This window comes from Labeo rohita, chromosome 10, assembly GCF_022985175.1.
Source record: "Labeo rohita strain BAU-BD-2019 chromosome 10, IGBB_LRoh.1.0, whole genome shotgun sequence".
Lineage (NCBI taxonomy): Eukaryota > Metazoa > Chordata > Actinopteri > Cypriniformes > Cyprinidae > Labeo > Labeo rohita.
In genome coordinates this window covers 27643261-27664316 of record NC_066878.1, presented here as the reverse complement: position 1 = coordinate 27664316, position 21056 = coordinate 27643261, and the positions used below count along the sequence as shown (strand labels likewise).

At 31.9% G+C, this 21056-nt stretch overlaps 1 protein-coding gene across 3 annotated transcripts; it reads right to left on the bottom strand.

Moving 5' to 3' along the window:
• Positions 1-140: 140 nt before the first annotated feature.
• ccar2 (cell cycle and apoptosis regulator 2) lies at positions 141-20960 on the bottom strand. 3 transcript variants are annotated; one of them, XM_051120186.1, is made up of 19 exons: positions 20884-20960; positions 20600-20629; positions 20436-20521; positions 20202-20316; positions 17691-17826; positions 17233-17350; positions 12918-13067; positions 12633-12843; positions 12439-12549; positions 10559-10722; positions 8477-8603; positions 8239-8367; positions 7962-8099; positions 6169-6390; positions 5944-6090; positions 3831-3939; positions 3554-3742; positions 1309-1481; positions 141-1212 (listed from the first exon to the last, which is right to left on the bottom strand). In XM_051120186.1, the coding sequence occupies exons 2-19, from the start codon at positions 20609-20611 to the stop codon at positions 1165-1167; spliced, it is 2385 nt and encodes a 794-aa protein (XP_050976143.1). In that variant the 5' UTR covers positions 20612-20629; positions 20884-20960; the 3' UTR covers positions 141-1164. The 3 variants fall into 3 exon arrangements, with proteins under 3 accessions (XP_050976143.1, XP_050976146.1, XP_050976145.1); XM_051120189.1 differs by having other exon boundaries at positions 17691-17775; XM_051120188.1 differs by lacking the exon at positions 20600-20629.
• Between the last annotated feature and the right edge of the window lie 96 nt (positions 20961-21056).

The window sequence follows — 21056 nt, the reverse complement described above, 5'->3', positions numbered from 1 at the left end:
ATAAGCCTTCGCTACAGTACTATTGGGAAATACGTACACGTAAGGTTGGGAAGAAATAGCGGCCTCTGTACTCAAAAATGAAACAAAAAATTATACATTTCATAATACAAAAAACGAGTTAGGAGTATATTTTGAACTGTTTTATTTCTGTTGGGACTGCTCCTCAAAAATGAACCACAAATACATTTTCATACATTTCTTACTGGCCAAATCAATTAACAATTTTTTGTGAGTTTAAAAAAAGAAAAAACCTATATTACATGGGATATGTTTTCAACTTAATTTTTATATATTTTTGTTGGAAGACAGTTAAACATGCAACTGTTCAGAAACAGGTTATTAGAAAATAGAAATGGTCCCTGAGAAAAAGGAGAAAAAAACATTTTTGCCAATTACATCCAACATAAGTCGATATCTTACTTTTTTAGACCTTCCTCAAATTAAGACTTTAGATTAAAATGCATTCATCAAGGTATTTTAACAAACTGAGCTGAACTCTTAATTGCAAGGGAGAATTCAGACAGTATTTCTAAAATTGAACTTCATATTTTAGTCTAGACTGAACACTATATGAATATTTATGGTAATGATTCAGTTCACAAGAACAAAACTGGAATACAATAAAATCCAATTTGCTCCATGCTTGTTTTCAACCTTTAAAACTTGACCAGACATCTGTCATTTAAAACACAGTTTCAAGTTCACATGTAAAAAAGAATTTTCATTTTACAGTTTCATCATATACAGGGCTAGGAACACGTTTGCGCATCTCTATCTCCGTTTATGAGATTGTCACTTGTGTGGAAGGATCATACTTTTCATAGCTGCCAGAATTTAAGAACCAAATAAAATTAAATAACACTAAATAAATAAAGCACAACGTTTCCTTTCCATATCGAGCACGTTACACAGTTTCATATGACTGCGTATACATTCTAAAATGAGGCAGCCAAACGTTTTTATTAATAAAAACATTTACAAATGTCGACGAATGCAGTTCTTTCATACCTATGTGCATGAAAACACATACTTACTCACGCAAACAAAACAATAAATAACCTATTTTGTAAAGCTAACAAACAAAGGCTAAAGTTTTAATTATTTTTTTCATTTCTCCTCGGTCCGAATGCTATTGCATCGTAAGCTGATGAGCTTCTGTGTGTCTTACGCCTTCTCATCCTTTCCTGCGTTTGCATTAGTGAGGGCTGTCGTCTAAAACATGAGTAAAAACATAGTTTTAATGTCAATACAAATCTATCAATACACAATTTCTAAAATGCATATAAAGCAAATATTTAAGGATGTCACCTGTTCAACCATCTTTTGCATCTTTTCAATAACAGAGGTCATCTGACTGCTGTTTTCTCTCAAACTCTTCTCATATGTTTTATTAAGTGTTTCGGCTTTTTCCAGTTTCCTCTTCAGCTCTTTCTGTTGGCCCTGCTCCTGTTCATTAGACGCCTGCCTCGCTTCTGCTGCCTCTGCATCACATATATGCACACAGATTTGTTGAAATTTATCAATACATCACTTGCTCACCAATGGATGCAAATGGGTGCCGTCAGAATGCAAGTCCAAACAGCTGATAAAACATCACAATAATTCCACAAGTCCACTCCAGTCCATCAGTTAACATCTTATGAAGCCAAAAGCTGCATGTTTGTAAGAAACAAACAACCACGGAGATGTTTTTAATATTAAAACACTGTATCTGTCTAAAATACACGTTCATAATGCTTCCTCGAGTGAAAAAGTCTATCTTCTTTTTTCCTCTCACATCAAAATCCCTCCTCCACATATTTGTTTAGAGCTGTTTTGACTGCTTGATCTGTGCAGATTTCTCTCCTGATTTAGACCAGATGATTTTTTTTATTGTTTATTTTTTTTTAAGGAAAAGTCCACTTTCAGAACAACAATTCATAAATTATTTACTCACCCCCTTGTCATTCAAGATGTTTATGTCTTTCTGTCTTCAGTCGTAAAAAAATTATGTTTCTTGAGGAAAACATTTCAGGATTTTTCTTCATATAATGGGCTTGATTGGTGCCCTGATTTTCAACTTCCTAAATGTAGTTTAAATGCAGCTTCAAAAGGCTCTAAACGATCCCAGCCGAGGAAGAAGGGTCTTATCTAGCAAAATGATTGGTCATTTTCTTCGGAAAATAAAAACGTGTATACTTTTTAAGCACAAAAGCTTGTGTAGCACAGGCTCTGGGATGCACGTTTACGTACTATTGAATCATGTCGAAATGTCACGCCAAACATAGGCCGAACTACAGATCCAGTGTTTACAAAGCGAGCGCACAAAGACTAAGAAAGTGCAAATAAGTCAAACGCTGTTTACAAACAAAAAGGTACAACGATGTCGGACGATTCTGAAGTTGTAGGAGAAAATAAGATGGAGTTTTTTGCCTTTCTCTACCTTTGAGCCAGAGTACACAGATGACGAACTTAGACGTGATTCGTAGTAGTGATGGGAAGTTCAGATCATTTTACCGACTCGGACCTTTGAGTCTCGTTCAGCAAAATGAACGAATCTTTTTTTGAGTCATTTCGTTCAATTAGTTCATTTTAGCAAAATATAGATAAAATGTTACGTGTCACTTCCCTAACTCATCTACTGCTTACACAAACGTTGATCACACTACAAACAAGACAAAACTATAATGCTATAAGAAACAGAAAAGATTAATTCATTGTTTACCTGGGTCTTTAGTCTATGATTAGCTCACCTCACCTCTTATCTGACAACTTTTCAGGTTTGAGTCGTTCATTCATCATGTGACAGCCCCGTAAGATGAACGAACAACTCAGAAAACCCGAAGACTCAAAACAGTTGAACTAATTCCAGTACAGAACCTAATAGGATGTTGCGCATGCGCGACTGAATCACTGAATCACTCCCCGAGACGACTCGTTCTTGCCAAGTCACACTAAAGATTCTTTCAAAATGAACGAATCATTCAAGAACGACCCAGAGCCTGTGCTACACGAGCTTTTGTGCTGACAATCGTTTTGCTAGATAAGACCCTTCTTCCTCGTTTAGAGCCTTTTGAAGCTGAATTTAACCTTCATTTTGGAAGTTCAGAATCGGGGGCACAACTGAAGTCCATTATATGAAGAAAAATGTTTCCCCTTCATGTTCCTGAAATGTTTTCCTCAAAAAACATAATTTCTTTATGACTGAAGACAGAAAGACATGAACATCTTGGATGACAAGGGGGTGAGTACATTATTTGTAAATTGTTGTTCTAGAAGTGGACTTCTCCTTTAAAATGTATTAATGATGGATTTGTTTCTTACAAACATGCAGCTTTTGGTTTCACATGATGTGAATTGATGGACTGGAGTGGTGTGGATTACCTGTGGATTATTGTGATGTTTTTATCAGCTGTTTGGACTCTCATTCTGACGGCACCCATTCACATCCATTGGTGAACAAGTGATGCAGTGCTACATTTCTCCAAATGTAATGAAGAAAAACTACATCTTGGATGGCCAAATTTTGGATCAAATTTGGGTAGACTGTTTGTTTTATGCATTACAATCTCACCAAGTCTGGATTGCAGTGTGGCGACACACTTCTCCAGTTCACGTTGGGTTGCTTTGCTACTCTCCAGCGTCTGCAGTAGGTTTGGTAGGTTAATGACGTTCCCTTTGTAGTTTATCAGATCTGTGTTACTGGTGCGACGGGCGGACGCTCTCTCTTTGCATGGCTGACCGGCCAACATGGCTTTATTTCCTGAAAGGAACACTGTGGTGTTTTTATAACGCTACGGACAAATGTGTTTACATGCTTTATCAGATTGCATGGTTTTAAGTGCACACACCCTCAGTGCTGACGCTGGCATCTGTCTGATCTGCGTCTGACCAGCGACTGCACAGATTTCTGTAGAGGCAAAGCCCACCGACTGCAGTCTTTCTGACTAGATCCTGCACCTGAGGAGAGATGGGAAATCAAATACACATAAAATACACTAGCAGTCAAAAGTTTTTGAACAGTAAGATTTTTAATGTTTATAAAGTTGTCTCTTCTGCTCACCAAGCCTGCATTTCTTTGATTTAAAATACTGCAAAAGCAGTAATACTGTGAAATAATTTTACTATTTAAAATAAATGTTTTATATTTGAATATATTTTATAATGTAATTTTCAGCATCATTACTCCAGTCTTCAGTGTCACATGATCATTCTAATATGCAGATTTCCAGTTTAAGAACTATTGAGTACATTTTTTTCAGGATTCATTGATGAACAGAAAAATCCAAAGATAATAATTATTTAGTAAGGATGCTTTAAATTGATCAAAAGTGATGATAAAGACATTTATAATGCTATAAAAGATTTCTATTTCAGGTAAATGCTGTTCTTCTGAACTTTCTATTCATCAAAGAAACCTGAAAAAATGTATTCATCTGTTTTCAACATAATAATAATAATAAATGTTTTTTGAGCAGCAAATCAGAATATTAGAATGATTTCTGAAGGATCATGTGACGCAAACATGCAGGATCATCATTACGTGGAGTAATGATGCTAAAAAATTCAGCTTTGAAATCACAGGAATAAATTACATTTTTAAATATATTCAAATAGAAAACAGTTATTTTAAATAATACAAATATTTTACAAAATTTACTTGTACTTTTTGCTGTACTTTAAAGCAAATAAATGCAGGCTTGGTGAGCAGAAGAGACTTCTTTAAAAAACATTAAAAATCTTACATTAAAAATAGTGTTCACTGTTTTTACATTTACATTAATTGTAAAATATATGCCAGTACACTGCAGAAAACTTTCTTCATCAGTATTTTGTCTTGTTTAAGTTTGATATGAAAAATGTATCAAAATTAAGTGGGTTTTTACTTAAAACAAGAAAAAAAATATATGTCAATGGGGTCAGAAAAATTAAAAAATATTTTTTTTTCCACCTTTGGATTAAGTTTATTTTTCTTTAAGCAATTTAGACTTATATAATTTAGCTTTTTAATGTTTTTAAATTTTTAAATGTACTGATAAAAAAAAAACTGGCCAACTTCTTTTGCAATGTAGTTTTATATAATTTTATAATATTTTCTGATTCTACTGTGATATTCAAGTGCACAGCCTTTGTATCTTTGTATTTTTTCATTTTAAACCAAAGTTTGTGATTCATTTCACTATATTTCAGTACAAATGTTTGCTAGATTGAGCCATTTTATGCATCAAAAATAGAAACAGAAAAGAAAGAAAACCCATTTTTTCCCAATTCAGTATAGCTATACAACAACAACAATTATAATAAAAAATATTATTCTTATTATTATTAATAACAATAAATATATAATTACTAAATTATTATTTTATTTATTTATAAAAATTAAGCAAATCAATGAATAAATGTACTACTACTGCAACAATACTACTGTAAAATACTACTGTTTTTAAAAATAAAATACTGATAAATAATTGTTATTATTATTCAAAATGTTATTTCATTATTTGAATTTTAAAAATTAAATCAATATACTACTATTGCAATAATACTACTGTACTGTAAAATAAAAAAAACAAGCATTTAATAATAATAGTAACATAACATAGTAATACAAATAATAATAAAAATAATTGTTATTATTACTCAAAATATTCAGTTTTATTTTCTTATTTGAATTCTAGCAAACAAGTAAAAATAAACTAATCGATAAAGAAATATACTGCCATTTCAATAACATTAATGTTCTGTAAAATAAAAAAAGGATTTATTAAGTATTAATAAAAAATATTTATTACAATACTAATTACAAAAATATAATAATACTTTTATTTTACAGAACAACGGCAAAATTACAATACTAATATTTATGTCTGCCTTCATTTATTTTCAATTTCTTAATTTTAAATGTTAAACCATAAAGCTTTTATTTTGCAGAATTCTAAGAAAACATCTTAGAAGAAGTGAAACCTGAGCAGGACTGAGAAACAGGCCGAGAGACAGCAGGATGTTGATCAGGTCTGCCTCTCGAAGACTTCCTGTCAGCTGACGATCAAAGAACACCCAGGACAGGAGCACTTTATGGGGAAGTTCAGCCGTCCAGCCCAGAGGACGTTCCTTAAATCACACAGAGACGTTTTGAGGATAAACACTTGACATGTGCGTCTCAGACTCAACAGAAATGTGAGTTCTTACGCTGTCTTTGGACGGCTGATTGTCTGAGGCGCTGTTGCTCTGCCCGTCTCCTCCGGCGCTGTGAGTTTTACTCTCTTTTAGATGCTCAGATTGTTTTTCAGCTGCTTCAGTCTCGTCCTCTGTCTCTCTCTCCTCATCTTTCTCTTTAAGCTTTCTTTTCTTTGCATCGATCAGTCCTTTCTTTTTTGCCGTCTGTTTGTCTGATTTTTTGGGCTCATCCTCCTTTACAAAGAAAACAGTGAAAAAAAGTTTCAATAACAACTAAAATTTCATTCCCTTTTAACACACAGATATGCACTCATTAACATAAGACCGCCTCCATTTACATATCAACACCTATTTAGTCATCAGCCAATCATAACAGAGGTCATTGATATTCAGAAGTAAAACCTTAAAGGTACAGCAGATCATTTAATTTTGTTTATGATTGTTTTTGTGAAAGAAACCTTATACAATGCTTTAATTGTTTTTTTAATTGTTTCGGAGCATCCTTTTCCTTTGCACATCTAGATGAGGTGGTGGTTAACTAAAACTAAAACCATAAAAACTTTAATTACTTGAAATAACATTAACATAACATTACGTAATATTTAAAATCTCTCTCTATATAAAAATGTACACATTTTTATTTCACATGGTTGCCAAGGTATTTCTCATTTTTATTTAATTTAACTTTTTGTGTAAAATAACTACAAATAAAACTGAAATAAATAAAAAACGTCATTTATATATAAAAAAAAACACAACAAAATTACTAAAACTTTAAAAGTAAAATGAAAACAGCAAATACAAAAGTAAAAATATTTGTATTAATATAAAACATTTTTATAGAAGTATATAAACCATTAATTAAAAAAAAACTTTTTACTTGAAAAAACAAACAAACAAAAAAAAAACAAAAAAAAACAAAAAGAAAAATAATAAGTTGAAATGAAATAAAAAACACAAAATTACTCAAACCTGAACTAAAATTAATATGGAAACAGCAAATACAAAAGTAACAACTAATTCAAAATATTAATAGAACTATAATAGTATATTAATGATACTAAATAAAAAAAAAAAAAAAAAAAACTTTGTTGCTTGAAAAAACAAATAATAATAATAATAATTTTAAATGAAATAAATTACAGAAAAACGTACTGGCAAGGCAACATTTCTTATTTTTATTAAGTTTACCTTGATGTACTAAAATAAATCAAACAAAAAAAAACTAATAAAAATGACAAAAACACAACAAAATTACTAAAATCTGAAATAAAATTAAAATGACAACAGTAAAAATATAATAGTACATAAATAACTAAAACTGAAATAAAAAGGAATAATATATATATATACATATATATATATATATATATATATATAAATAAATATATATATATATATATATATATATATATATAAATAAAGAAGACATGATTTAAAAAACAAAAAAATTACTAAAACTTGAACTAAAATTAAAATGAAAACAGCAAAAATGAAAGTAAAATTAAAATATTAATAAAACTATAATAGTATATTAATGATACTAAAATAATCCTGATGTATAGGTAACTAAAACGTAACTAAAACTATTACATAAAAAACCCTTTTCTAACTTAAAAAAATAGAATAAATAAATTACATTAAAAAAATAACTTACTGCCAAGGCAACATTTCTCATTTTCATTTAGTTTACCTTGATGTACTAAAATAAATAAAACTGAAATAAAACATATACATATATATATATATATATATATATATATTTTAACATATATATATAATTCAACACAGGTGTGCAGACTAACCATGGGAGCACTGTTCTCCTCTTTGACGCCAGTCGGTGGGACACTGAGGCCCTGTGGCAGACGGGACAGACACTGATACAGCTGAAGCCCAAAATCCCTCTGGAGCATCTCGCTGAACATCTCCACCATCAAACTCACCTGATACCAGAACATGAGAGACATCAGCTAAGACAATAATGCATCTTTACAATCCAGCTTACATCATGTCTGAGCCAGTTTCGGTATATCTAACATACACGATAGAAGTGTATATATATATATATATATAACTACTCACCTCACAGCTGTCCCGCGTCTGAGGCGTCTGGGGCTCCAGCAGTGACAACAGAGACACGACAGACAGATTCACTCCAGCGGAGGGGTGAAAAACCACGGACGGAGCTTCTGGGAGCGACAAATCACCATCCTGGATGACAGGGAAGATACAGACAAGCTTAAAGACTTTTCTGATGTGATTTCAAGCATGTTTCTTATGCATTATATTTATAAACTGATAAACTAATGTCAGTCAGTACCAGCTGTTTTTGTCGTAATTTTGCCCAGTCGTCTTCTGCTGGCACTAGATTCCACACATCTGGCATTAAGATCACAACTGTCTCCATTTTATCTCCAGAAAGATATCTCAGCTCCGCCATCTTGTGCCTTCAGAGAGAGAGAAAGACATTTAGAGACGTATGCAGATTACTAATGAATACACTGAAGACATATTTCTTACATTTACACTACCAGTCAAAAGTTTAATGTTCTTTAAAAAAGTCTTTTACTCATCAAGCCTGCATGTATTTGTTCCAAAGCACAGCAAAAACAGTAATACTGTGAAATATTTTTACATTTAAAATAAGTGTTTTCTATTTGAAAATATTTTAAAATGCAATTTATAGTCAGTATAGTTTTTTTTTTAAGAAATTCTAGAAATTATTTTTTTATTTAGTAAGGATGCTTTAAATTGATCAAAAGTGATGATAAAGACATTTATAATGTTACAAAACATTTCTATTTCAGATAAATGCTGTTCTTCTGAACTTTCTATTCATCAAAGAAACCTAAGAAAAAAATTCTACTCAGCTGTTTTCAACATCATAATAATAATAAATGTTTTTTTGAGCAGCAAATCAGAATATTAGAATGATTTCTGAAGGATCGTGTGACTGGAGGTATGCTGCTAAAAATTCAGCTTTGAAATCACAGGAATAAATTACATTTTAAAATATATTCAAACAGAAAATAGTTATTTTAAATAGTAAAAATATTTCTAAATTTTACTGTTTTTGCTGTACTATGGATCAAATAAATACAGCCTTGGTGAGCAGAAGAGACTTCTTTAAAAACATTAAAAATCATACTGTTCAAAAACTTTGTAAAAGAACTGGTAGTGTACATAAAAACATTAGGCTAAAATTTTGGATTATGTCTGGGACTGGTAAGCTTTTAATGTTTTTGAAAGAAGACTCTTCTGCTCACCAAGGCTGCATTTATTTAATCAAACACACAGAAAAAGCTGTAAAATTGTGAAATATTTTTACAATTTAAAATAACTCTTTTCTATGTGGAAATATTTTAAAATGTTATTTATTTCTGTGATAAAAGCTGAATTTTCAGCATCATTACTTTCATTAGTCTTCATGTCACATGATCCTTTAGAAATCATTCAAATATTTCATTACCTTTTATATATATATATATATATACACTACCGTTCAAAAGTTTGGGGTCAGTACATTTTTATTGTTTCTTTTTTTTTTTTTTCAAGAAATTAATACTTTTATTCACCAAGGATGTATTAAGTTAATAATTAAAAGTTTATTAAAAGTTAATAATAATTAATTTACATTGTTATAAAATATTTATATTTTGAATAAACACTGTACTTTTTAAACTTGTTATTCATGAAAGAATCCTGAAAAAAAAAAAAAAAAAAAAAAAAAAAAAAAAAAAAAAATCACAGGTTCCAAAAAATATTTGGCAGCACAACTGTTGATATTATCCAACACTGAACATTCTAATAATAAATCCGCATATTAGAATGATTTCTGAAGGATCATGTGACACTTAAGACTGGAGTAACAGCTGATAAAAATTCAGCTTTTCATCACAGGAATAAATTCTATTTTAAAGTATGTTAAAATAAAAAACATTTTTTTATATTGTAAAAATATTTTGCAATATTACTGTTTTTTTTCTATATTTTTAATCAAATAAATGCAGCCTTGATGAGCATAAGAGACTTCTTTAAAGACTATTACAAGTCTTTTTTTTATTATTATTTTTTTTAATTTTAACGAATAGAATGTTCAAAAGAACAACATATATTTGGAATAGAAATGTTTGTAACATTATAAATGTTTTTACTTTTGATCAATTTACTGCATCAAAAAAAAATCTTAGGGATCCCAAACACATAAACAGTAGTGTATTAAAAGGACATTATGTCTACATATCAAAATTTAAATCATAAATTTAATTTATGGTATTCTTATTATTATTATGTTACTTACAGACTATCTGTATTTAATTCAACACATTTTGGCAAGATAATAGTCAGACCAATAAAGCTTAACTGTATTGAATTTAAATTATTAATAATTAAATATACAGACCACTGTGTGCAGGCTGAGAGGTCCAGACCGGTTTGATCCTTTATGCAGCGAACCGCAGTATTGACCAGCGTCGAACCGTCCTTCACTGGATTTGCTCCGTCCGCTTTGGGTGACCAGTGACCACCTGGAAGCCGCAGTTCACCTCCATTATCCACCATCACAAACTACAACACAGAGAATGAACCAATGACACAATTAAACACAAAACTGCTGTATCATAACCCTATGAAACCCACTGTATCATATTTAACAAGCAAAAGCCTGTAAATAATCAACACACAATCTACTATGGGTTTTCTTATAGGCAATCTAGTCTAGACTTTTTAGCAAAAATAAAGCTTTTTAATATACACTACCAGTCAAAAGTTTTTGAACAGTAAGATTTTTTATGTTTTCGAAAGAAGTCTCTTCTGCTCACCAAGCCTGCATTTATTTGATCCAAAATACAGAGTAAATTCTTAAAACATTTTTACTATTTAAAATAAATGCTTTCTTTTTGAATATATTTTAAAATGTAATTTATTCCTGTGATCAAAGCTGAATTTTCAGCATCATTACTCCAGTCTTCAGTGTCACATGATCCTTCAGAAATCATTCTAATAGGCTGATTTACAAGGTTTCTTTAAATTGATCAAAAGTGATGATAAACACATTTATAACATTGCAAAAGATTTCTATTCTAGAACTTTCTGTTCATCAAAGAAACCTGGAAAAACTTCTACACAGCAAATTAGAATATTAGAATGATTTCTGAAGGATCATGTGACTGGAGTAACGATGCTAAAAATTTGCTTTGAAATCACAGGAATAAATTACATTTTAAAATATGTTCAAATCGAAAACAGTTATTTTAAATAGTAAAAATATTTATATAAATATTGCTGAACTTTGGATCAAATAAATGCATGCTTGGTGAGCAGAAGAGACTTCTTTAAAAAACATTAAAAATCTTACATTAAAAATAGTGTTCACTGTTTTTACATTTACATTAATTGTAAAGTGTATGTCAGTACACTGCAGAAAACTGGTGAGCAGAAGAGACTTAAAAAAGCTTAAAAAAACAAAACTTTCGACTGGTAATGTAATTGTTCAAATGCCCACGTTTTAAATCGTTACTGTTTTTTTAAAGTAAGCATTACTGAATGAATTTGCTGTTTGGAACAAATCAAGTAAGTCAGTGATTCAGTGACTCATTCATAAGGGCGTTTTGAATGAATCAGCCGGCTGAATGAATCCATTAAATGAATGACTGAACGCCACCTATTGGCAGTTTTAGTTTCATATTTAGAGTATCATTTCATTAAAAAAATTTTTTTTATAAGAATTTCATATTATAATACCCATTTTTAAACCCATTAAGGCCTATTTAAAACCCATTATTCATGCAACTTCTGAACAGTCTGTGTAAATATACATAAACGCCACTTTTTAAATGTTATTGCCACATTGAATTTGAAAAAAAAAAAATCTGTTGAATCAAAATATTTCTTTATAAATTTGTAAATATTATATTTTCTTTATAAATTATCTTTTGGAGGGTTATTTCTCAGACCAAATTGATATGCAGTTTATTTAATTAATCAACACATCATGCAGATTTCATATATTTAACCTCTTAACAGCACTAATTTAAATCCTAAAAATAAACTTTGATTATTGGCATCAATGGTTCCAATAAAGAACTTAAACATTTATGGAACCTTTCCAAGATTCTTTACAGTGGAAAAAGTCCTTTAGATTATTAAAATATTCTTTAAACTCAGAAGAATATTTTTTTAAGGACTGTTCACTAAAAGGTCTATTTCTATGGCATCATTGTAAAAACCCAGTTTTTGAACTATTGTGTGAATTCAGAGATATTGAGGACTGAATGTTCCTACTTTGAGAAGTGTAGTAGGATGTACGGCCTCCTTCTGCGTCTGACCGTCCTTTGAGAGGTTACAACACTGTGAGTACAAGTCCTCAAGGCACGGCATAGAAAACAACAGGACCTGCAGAGAGAACGTAACTATTCTTGAGCAATGCATTCTGGTCTTGCAAGGTCACATGATCTGTCAAAGAACAACACACATACTCTAACGGCGAAAGCATCATCTGTGGACTCGCAAACGTCTGCTTCACTCTCCGGCTGGTTTGCTCCCACATGAAAGTGGCACGGTCCTCTCAGCGTAAGAGGCTGGTCGAGCGGGAAGCTTTCGGTCCAGCACAGCTGGAGGTGGAAGAGGTTGGAGGGCAGGTGCAGGTGTGGGTACCGCCGCTGAAGCTCCAGATAATCACAGGCCTGGCTGAAAGAATCAAGAGGAAATTACAATAAGTTTACGCTTCATCAGAGCGCCCGTGTTGTTTCTGACCGACTTACGTGTCCCTGGAGAAACAGGAGAATAAGGGAGCGCTGTGTGTGGTTATGGGGCTGCTCTTTTTGGGCGCTTCCTCTTCTGTGGCAGCCCTCCATCTTTTTCGTTTTTGGTGCATGGCGTCTCCTCCCCACGGCCCGCCGCCGCCGTCCTCCCTGAGTCACGCCACAAAGAGCAACAAGGACACACGTCAGCAGAGGAGCGTGTTAAAAACAGGACAGTCTTCAAGGACGGGCACACAAAAATAACAGAGTGAGGTGCTGAAACAAATCAAACTGTAAACGTTTTGAAAGAAATCAATAGTTTCATTTAGCGAGGGAGGATTAAAATGATCAAAAATGACAGTACAGACATTTATAAAGTTACAAAAGATTTGTATTTCAAATAAATGCTGTTCTTTTAAACTTTATTAATAAAGAAATCCTAAAAGAAAGAAACATATCACATATTCTATATGCATTTTAATTGTTTTCAACATTGATGATTATCAGAAATGTTTTTTGAGCAGCAAATCAGCACATTATAATGATTTCTGAAAGATCATGTGACACTGAAGACTGGTGTAATGATAATGAAAATTCAGCTTTGCATCAGCTTTGCATGAATAAAGGTCGCAGACGAACTTTGAAGTTGGCTTGAGAAAGCCTTGTCTGAAAGTTTGAAATAACTTTGAAAAGCCTAAAGTTTCAATTTAACTGTTGAAACTGAAGTTTGGGACAGAGTTGGAACACACATTTATCCTCGTGATGTGTTCGGAAAATCTCAGAATCCATGCTGAATCATTTCTCAATTCGCGTTGGAACTATTTATTGTCCTATCCCTAGTTGTTAGCAGGATTTAGCATGAATTAGCATGTTGCTAGCATGATTTAACGTGAATTAACATGTTGTTAGCGCACGTTAACATGAATTAGAATATCACTAGCATGATTTAACATGTTGTTAGCATGTTGATAGCAAGTTTGTAGCATGATTAACATGTTAATAGCATGACTGTAACATGATTAGCATGTTACTAGCAGTAGTTACCATGATTACCATGTTGTTAACATGTTTGTAGCATGATTAGCATGTTGCTAGTATGTTTATAGCATGATTAGCCTGTTACTAACATGTTGTTAGCATGATTAACCAGTTACTAGCATGCTGCTAGCATGATTAGCATGTTGCTAGTATGTTTATAGCATGATTAATCTGTTACTAACATGTTGTTAGCATGATTAATCAATTACTAGCATGCTGCTAGCATGATTAGCATGTTGCTAGTATGTTTATAGCTTGATTAACATGTTACTAGCATGTTGTTAACATGATTAGCATGTTGCTAGTATGTTTATAGCATGATTAACCTGTTACTAACATGTTGTTAGCATGATTAATCAATTACTAGCATGCTGCTAACATGATTAGCATGTTGCTAGTATGTTTATAGCATGATTAACATGTTACTAGCATGTTGTTAGCATGATTAACCAGTTACTAGCATGTTGTTAACATGATTAGCATGTCGCTAGTATGTTTATAGCATGATTAGCATGTTACTAGCATGTTGTTAGCATGATTAACCAGTTACTAGCATGTTGTTAACATGATTAATCAATTACTAGCATGTTGTTAGCATGATTAACATGTTGCTAGTATGTTTATAGCATGATTAACCAGTTCCTAGCATGTTGTTAACATGATTAACATGTCGCTAGTATGTTTATAGCATGATTAGCATGTTACTAGCATGTTGTTAACATGATTAACCAGTTACTAGCATGTTGTTAGCATGATTAGCATTTTGCTAGTATGTTTATAGCATGATTAGCATGTTGTTAACATGATTAACCAGTTACTAGCATGTTGTTAGCATGATTAGCATGTTGCTAGTATGTTTATAGCATGATTAAGCATGTTACTAGCCTGTTGTTAGCAAGATTAACCACTAGCATGCATGTATTAGCATGCATGTATTAGCATACTGCTAGTATGATTAACAAGTTACTAGCATGTTGCTAGTATGATTAACCAGTTACTAGCATGTTGTTAACATGATTAACAAGTTACTAGTATGTTTATAGTATGATTACCATGTTAGTAGCATGTTGTTAACATGATTAACCAGTTACTAGCATGTTGTTAGTATGATTAACAAGTTGCTAGTATGTTTTATAGTATGATTAGCATGTTACTAGCATGTTTTAGTATGATTAACCACAAGTTACTAGCATGTTACTTAGTATGATTAACAAGTTACTAACATGTTGCTAGTATGATTAGCAAGTTACTAACATGTTGCTAGTATGATTAGCAAGTTACTAGCATGTTGCTAGTATGATTAACAAGTTAGTAGCATGTTGCTAGTATGATTAACAAGTTACTAGCATGTTGCTAGTATGATTAACAAGTTACTAGCATGTTGCTAGTATGATTAGCAAGTTACTAGCATGTTGCTAGTATGATTAACAAGTTACTAGCATGTTGCTAGTATGATTAACAAGTTACTAACATGTTGCTAGTATGATTAGCAAGTTACTAACATGTTGTTAGTATGATTAGCAAGTTACTAGCATGTTGCTAGTATGATTAACAAGTTACTAGCATGTTGCTAGTATGATTAGCAAGTTACTAGCATGTTGCTAGTATGATTAGCAAGTTACTAGCATGTTGCTAGTATGATTAACAAGGTAGTAGCATGTTGCTAGTATGATTAACAAGGTAGTAGCATGTTGCTAGTATGATTAACAAGGTAGTAGCATGTTGCTAGTATGATTAACAAGTTACTAACATGTTGCTAGTATGATTAGCAAGTTACTAACATGTTGCTAGTATGATTAGCAAGTTACTAGCATGTTGCTAGTATGATTAACAAGTTACTAGCATGTTGCTAGTATGATTAGCAAGTTACTAGCATGTTGCTAGTATGATTAGCAAGTTACTAGCATGTTGCTAGTATGATTAGCAAGTTACTAGCATGTTGCTAGTATGATTAACAAGTTACTAGCATGTTGCTAGTATGATTAGCAAGTTACTAGCATGTTGTTAGTATGATTAACAAGTTACTAACATGTTGCTAGTATGATTAGCAAGTTACTAACATGTTGCTAGTATGATTAGCAAGTTACTAACATGTTGCTAGTATGATTAGCAAGTTACTAGCATGTTGCTAGTATGATTAGCAAGTTACTAGCATGTTGCTAGTATGATTATGACAAGTTACTAACATGTTGTTAGTATGATTAGCAAGTTACTAACATGTTGCTAGTATGATTAACAAGTTACTAACATGTTGCTAGTATGATTAGCAAGTTACTAGCATGTTGCTAGTATGATTAGCAAGTTACTAGCATGTTGCTAGTATGATTAGCAAGTTACTAGCATGTTGCTAGCAAGTTACTAGCATGTTGCTAGTATGATTAACAAGGTAGTAGCATGTTGCTAGTATGATTAGCAAGTTACTAGCATGTTGCTAGTATGATTAGCAAGTTACTAGCATGATTCTAGTATGATTAGCAAGTTACTAGCATGTTGCTAGTATGATTAACAAGGTAGTAGCATGTTGCTAGTATGATTAGCAAGTTACTAGCATGATTTTAGCATGATTTAACAAATCAGTGAATCCAGAAAAGAATGTATCATTTTTTCCACAACGGTTTTCAACATTCATAATAATCAGAATTGTTTCTTGAGCAGCAAATCCGCATATTAGAATGATTTCTGAAGGATCATGTGACACTGAAGACTGGAGTAATGATGCTGAAAATTCAGCTTTGATCACAGGAATAAATTACATTGTGTATTATATACAAATAGAAGATGCTTACTTTAAATTGTAATAATATTTCACAATTTTCACAATGCAATGGACTCAACTTAACCTTACATTTCTAGTATAACGAATGACACAGATGCATCAATTTTGACTCTTTAATCGGACTGCCCAAAGTTCTATGCAAAATGAAACTGAAAATTCAAAATGTTATTATTATGTCTGTTATGATGCAACTCATGGATAATTCTGTGTCAAACCAACCAGGTTTCAAAAACGTTCTTATTTTCTTATTTTTTTTACTGAAGAAAGACAAACTTAAATAATGATGAAAGCCAAAATATTAAATGTAATTGATGAATATTTACTGAGTAATCCACTACTTCGTAGAGGAGATTTGGAGCCAAATTACAGTGCAATGTGAAATGTAGCAGTCATGTGACAACAATGTAGCATACAGCTGTTTTAAAGTGTTTAAATGATTGAACACTGAATTTTTTTAAAAATAACATGCAGTATACTATGAATAGTATGTAGCACGCTAATATCCACAGCACTGCGACTCACCAGCGTCCACCTCTACGTCCTCCCATGACCTCAGAGTGTCTCTTCCGTCCTCCACCCCAGCCGTCAAATGGACCGTTCCAGGACATCTGCTGGTGATGGGACATCTGCATCATACCACCTGTCACATATCAGATCGATTTACATGAACACAAAATATTAGATATCATGTGACAGGGAAGACTGGAGTAATGATGCAGAAAATTCAGCTTTGATCACAGAAATAAATTACATTTTGCTATATATTACCATACAGAACAGTTATTTTAAATTGTAATAATATTTCACAATATTACTGTTTTTACTGTATTTTTGATCAAACAATGCAGCCTTGGTGAGCAGAAAAACTTTTTTGGAAAAACATTAATATATTTTTTATTTAACATTTATAATTTCATTTATTTTAGCTGTATTTCCATTAACAAAAGTATTTCTTTAGTTCGTTATACTGCGTCACGTACCAGGATTTGGCTGCATGCTGGGAATCAGCGGTGGTATTTTGGGAGATTTCAGTAGAGGCTGCGGTTTGGTCCCTAAAATGCCAGGCTTCAGATTGGATGACATGGAGGGCAGCAGCGGAGGAGGAGATTTGAAGGGCTGTCAGAAAAACCCAGAGACAGAGACAAAAGTTCTGAAGATCAGGCATAAAAAAATAACATGGTAATTATACAATCATTCATGATACTCTCAAGTCATTAAATATGCAGCATGTTCACATGCATCTTGAAACCAAACATTTGTCTCATTTTAGATTAAATTGTAATTTATATTTTAACAACAAGGTTGTGACTGTACTTTTCACAAAACAAATATTGACAGTTAATAGAAATGTTAAAAATATAATTTAATTATAAGGCAAATGTAACCTTTCATTGTTACAGATACTCAATGTTTACACACAAAATTCTGTCATATTTTTTCATAAAATAGTTGACAACGTATGTACACCATTTCTCGTACACTACCATTTTAAAGTTTAGAGTTCATAAGATTTTTTGAAAGAAATTAATATTTAGCAAGAACGCATATTTATAATGATATCTCTAATGTTACAAATGCTTTCTATTTCTGCTAAATGCTGTTCTTTTGACATTTCTATTCCTTAAAGAATGCTGAAAAATAAAATGCGTCACAGTTTACACAAACAAAATGAAGCAGCAGAACTGCTTTCAACATTAATAATCAGAAATGTTTTTCAAATCAGCAAATTAGAATGGAAGGATCATGTGACACTGAAGAAAAATAAAGATTTGATCACAGAAATAAATTATATTTTAACATATATTCATTGAGAATATGGCTATTTTAAATTATAATAATATTTCACTTTTTTTCAGCTTTTACTGTATTTTTGACCAAATAATTGCAGTCTTGGCAAACAGAAGAGACTTTCAAAAACATAAAAAACCCATACATTTTTAGACCCCAAACTTTTGAAAGGTTCTGTATGTTTAGTGGAAATTCATATTTCTGTGCTTTAAAAAAGAAAACTTACAAAGAATTATACTTCAGCCCAAAATCAAGAAAAACAGTGAAGGATGCAGTATTATTTTTATTATTTACTGTACAAATGGTGTATTACAAACATTGCTAATGCAAGTACACTGAAAACACATTCTTTTTATAGCAGAAAAATTTTGAAACCTGGTTGGTTTGACACAGAATTACCCATGAGTTGCATCCAGTTATCATAACATAGGCATAATAATATTTTGCATTTTTAGTTTCATTCTGCACAGAACTTTGGGTAGTCCGATTAAACAGTCAAAATTTAGGTTGATGATGCACCTGTGTAGGGCTGTGAACGATTAATCACGATTAAATGCATACAAAATAAAAGTTTAAGTTTGCTAATATATGTGTGTGTACTGTGTGCAATTATTATGTATATATAAATACACACAAATTAATGTGTATATATATGAGAAATATGTTATTAATATACAAAATGATTTTATTTATATATAATATAAATGATATAAAAATTATAATAAATACATATGCTTGTAAATATATGCATGAATGTGTTTGTATTTATATATACATAATAATTATACACAGTACACACACATATATTAGGCAAACTCAAACTTTTATTTTGTATGCAATTAATCGCGATTAATCGTTCACAGCCCTACATCTGTGTCATTCGTTATACTAAAAATGTAAGGTTAAGTTGAGCTATTGCATTGTGAAAATTGTGAAATATTATTACAATTTAAAATAAGCATATTCTATTTGTATATAATACACAATGTAATTTATTCCTGTGATCAAAGCTGAATTTTCAGCATCATTAATCCAGTCTTCAGTGTCACATGATCCTTCAGAAATCATTCTAATATGCTGATTTGCTGTTCAAGAAACATTTATTATTATTATTTATAATATATTATTTACAATGTTTTCAGGACTCTTTAATGAATAGAAAGATCCAAAGATCAGCATTTATCTGAAATAAAAATTAATACTTTTATTTAGCAAGGATGCTTTAATTTGATGAAAAGTGATGATAAAGACATTTATAATGTTATAACTGTTATATAGTTATAATGTAAGTTTTCTATTTCAGATAAACACTGTTCTTCTGAACTTTCTATCCATAAAAGAAACCTGAAAAAAAATCTACTCAGCTGTTTTCAACACAATAATAAATTTAATTGTTTTTTAGTAGCAAATCAGAATTTTAGAATGATTTCTAAAGAATCATGTGGCACTGAAGACTGGAGTAACGATGCTAAAAATTCAGCTTTTAAATCACAGGAATAAATTACATTTTAAAAGATATCCAATAAGACAACAGTTATTTCAAATAGTACAAATATTTCAAAATTTTACTGCTTTTGCTGAACTTTGAATCAAATAAATGCAGGCTTGGTTGAGCAGAAGAGACTTCTTTAAAAAACACGAACGATCTTACTGATCAAAAACTTTTGACTGGTAGTGTATTAGCCCAAAACGCTTCTTCCCACCTGTCCGTTCAGCGTCTGAACTTTCTGTGCCGTCCAGCTGATGGGCTTCAGGGGGTCCTGGACTGCTTTCACCAACACTTTTTCACCCACCAGAGGCACACGACCCACCACAACGCTGCGGCACAAAACACAAACCCTCCTGAACCTCAGACCATCCCATCATCATCACATCATAACATCACCCTGACACTCAGGTTATGATTCATCAACACACAATAAAGCAAACACACAAACCTCACTGGGAAATGAACCTCCTGATCCACAATCCCATGATGCTCCTGCATCTGTGTGACCACCCCGGTGAACACACGCTGCCTCATCTAAACACACAATCATTTAGTGTTTACACTACAATACAGCAGAAAGTGTATATGCACAATAATAATGAACATATATACCTGTGTCTCCATATCAGATTTTCTTTTTTCCTTTGCATGCAAAAGAAAGTATACTGAGTGCTTTGGGACACATGCATATACAATAGAAATGTGTGAGATAATAATTAGTCTGCTTGTTGTGTAGGTCAACAGCAGCATGTGTGATTGGTACTTCCTCCTGCATCAGCATTACAATAACGGCAGTTTAAATGCAGTTTTCCCGTATGCACAGCTCTTCATTTAGGACGTATCTATTAGTAAAGATGTTAATTAACGTCCTGCGACGTTTGAAGGCTGAAACTTACTTGTATTTGCCGTTTTTAGTCTGTTTTTCCTCCACGTTGATGCTTTTGTTTGTCTTGTGTCAGTTCATCAAAAGGGCGTTTCGCAGTAGCGGCATCAAGCGGCCGGTCAGAGTAACTGCAGGTGAAACGCCTTAAACTGCGTTTGATGGTAAACACAACATGAAAGACCGTAC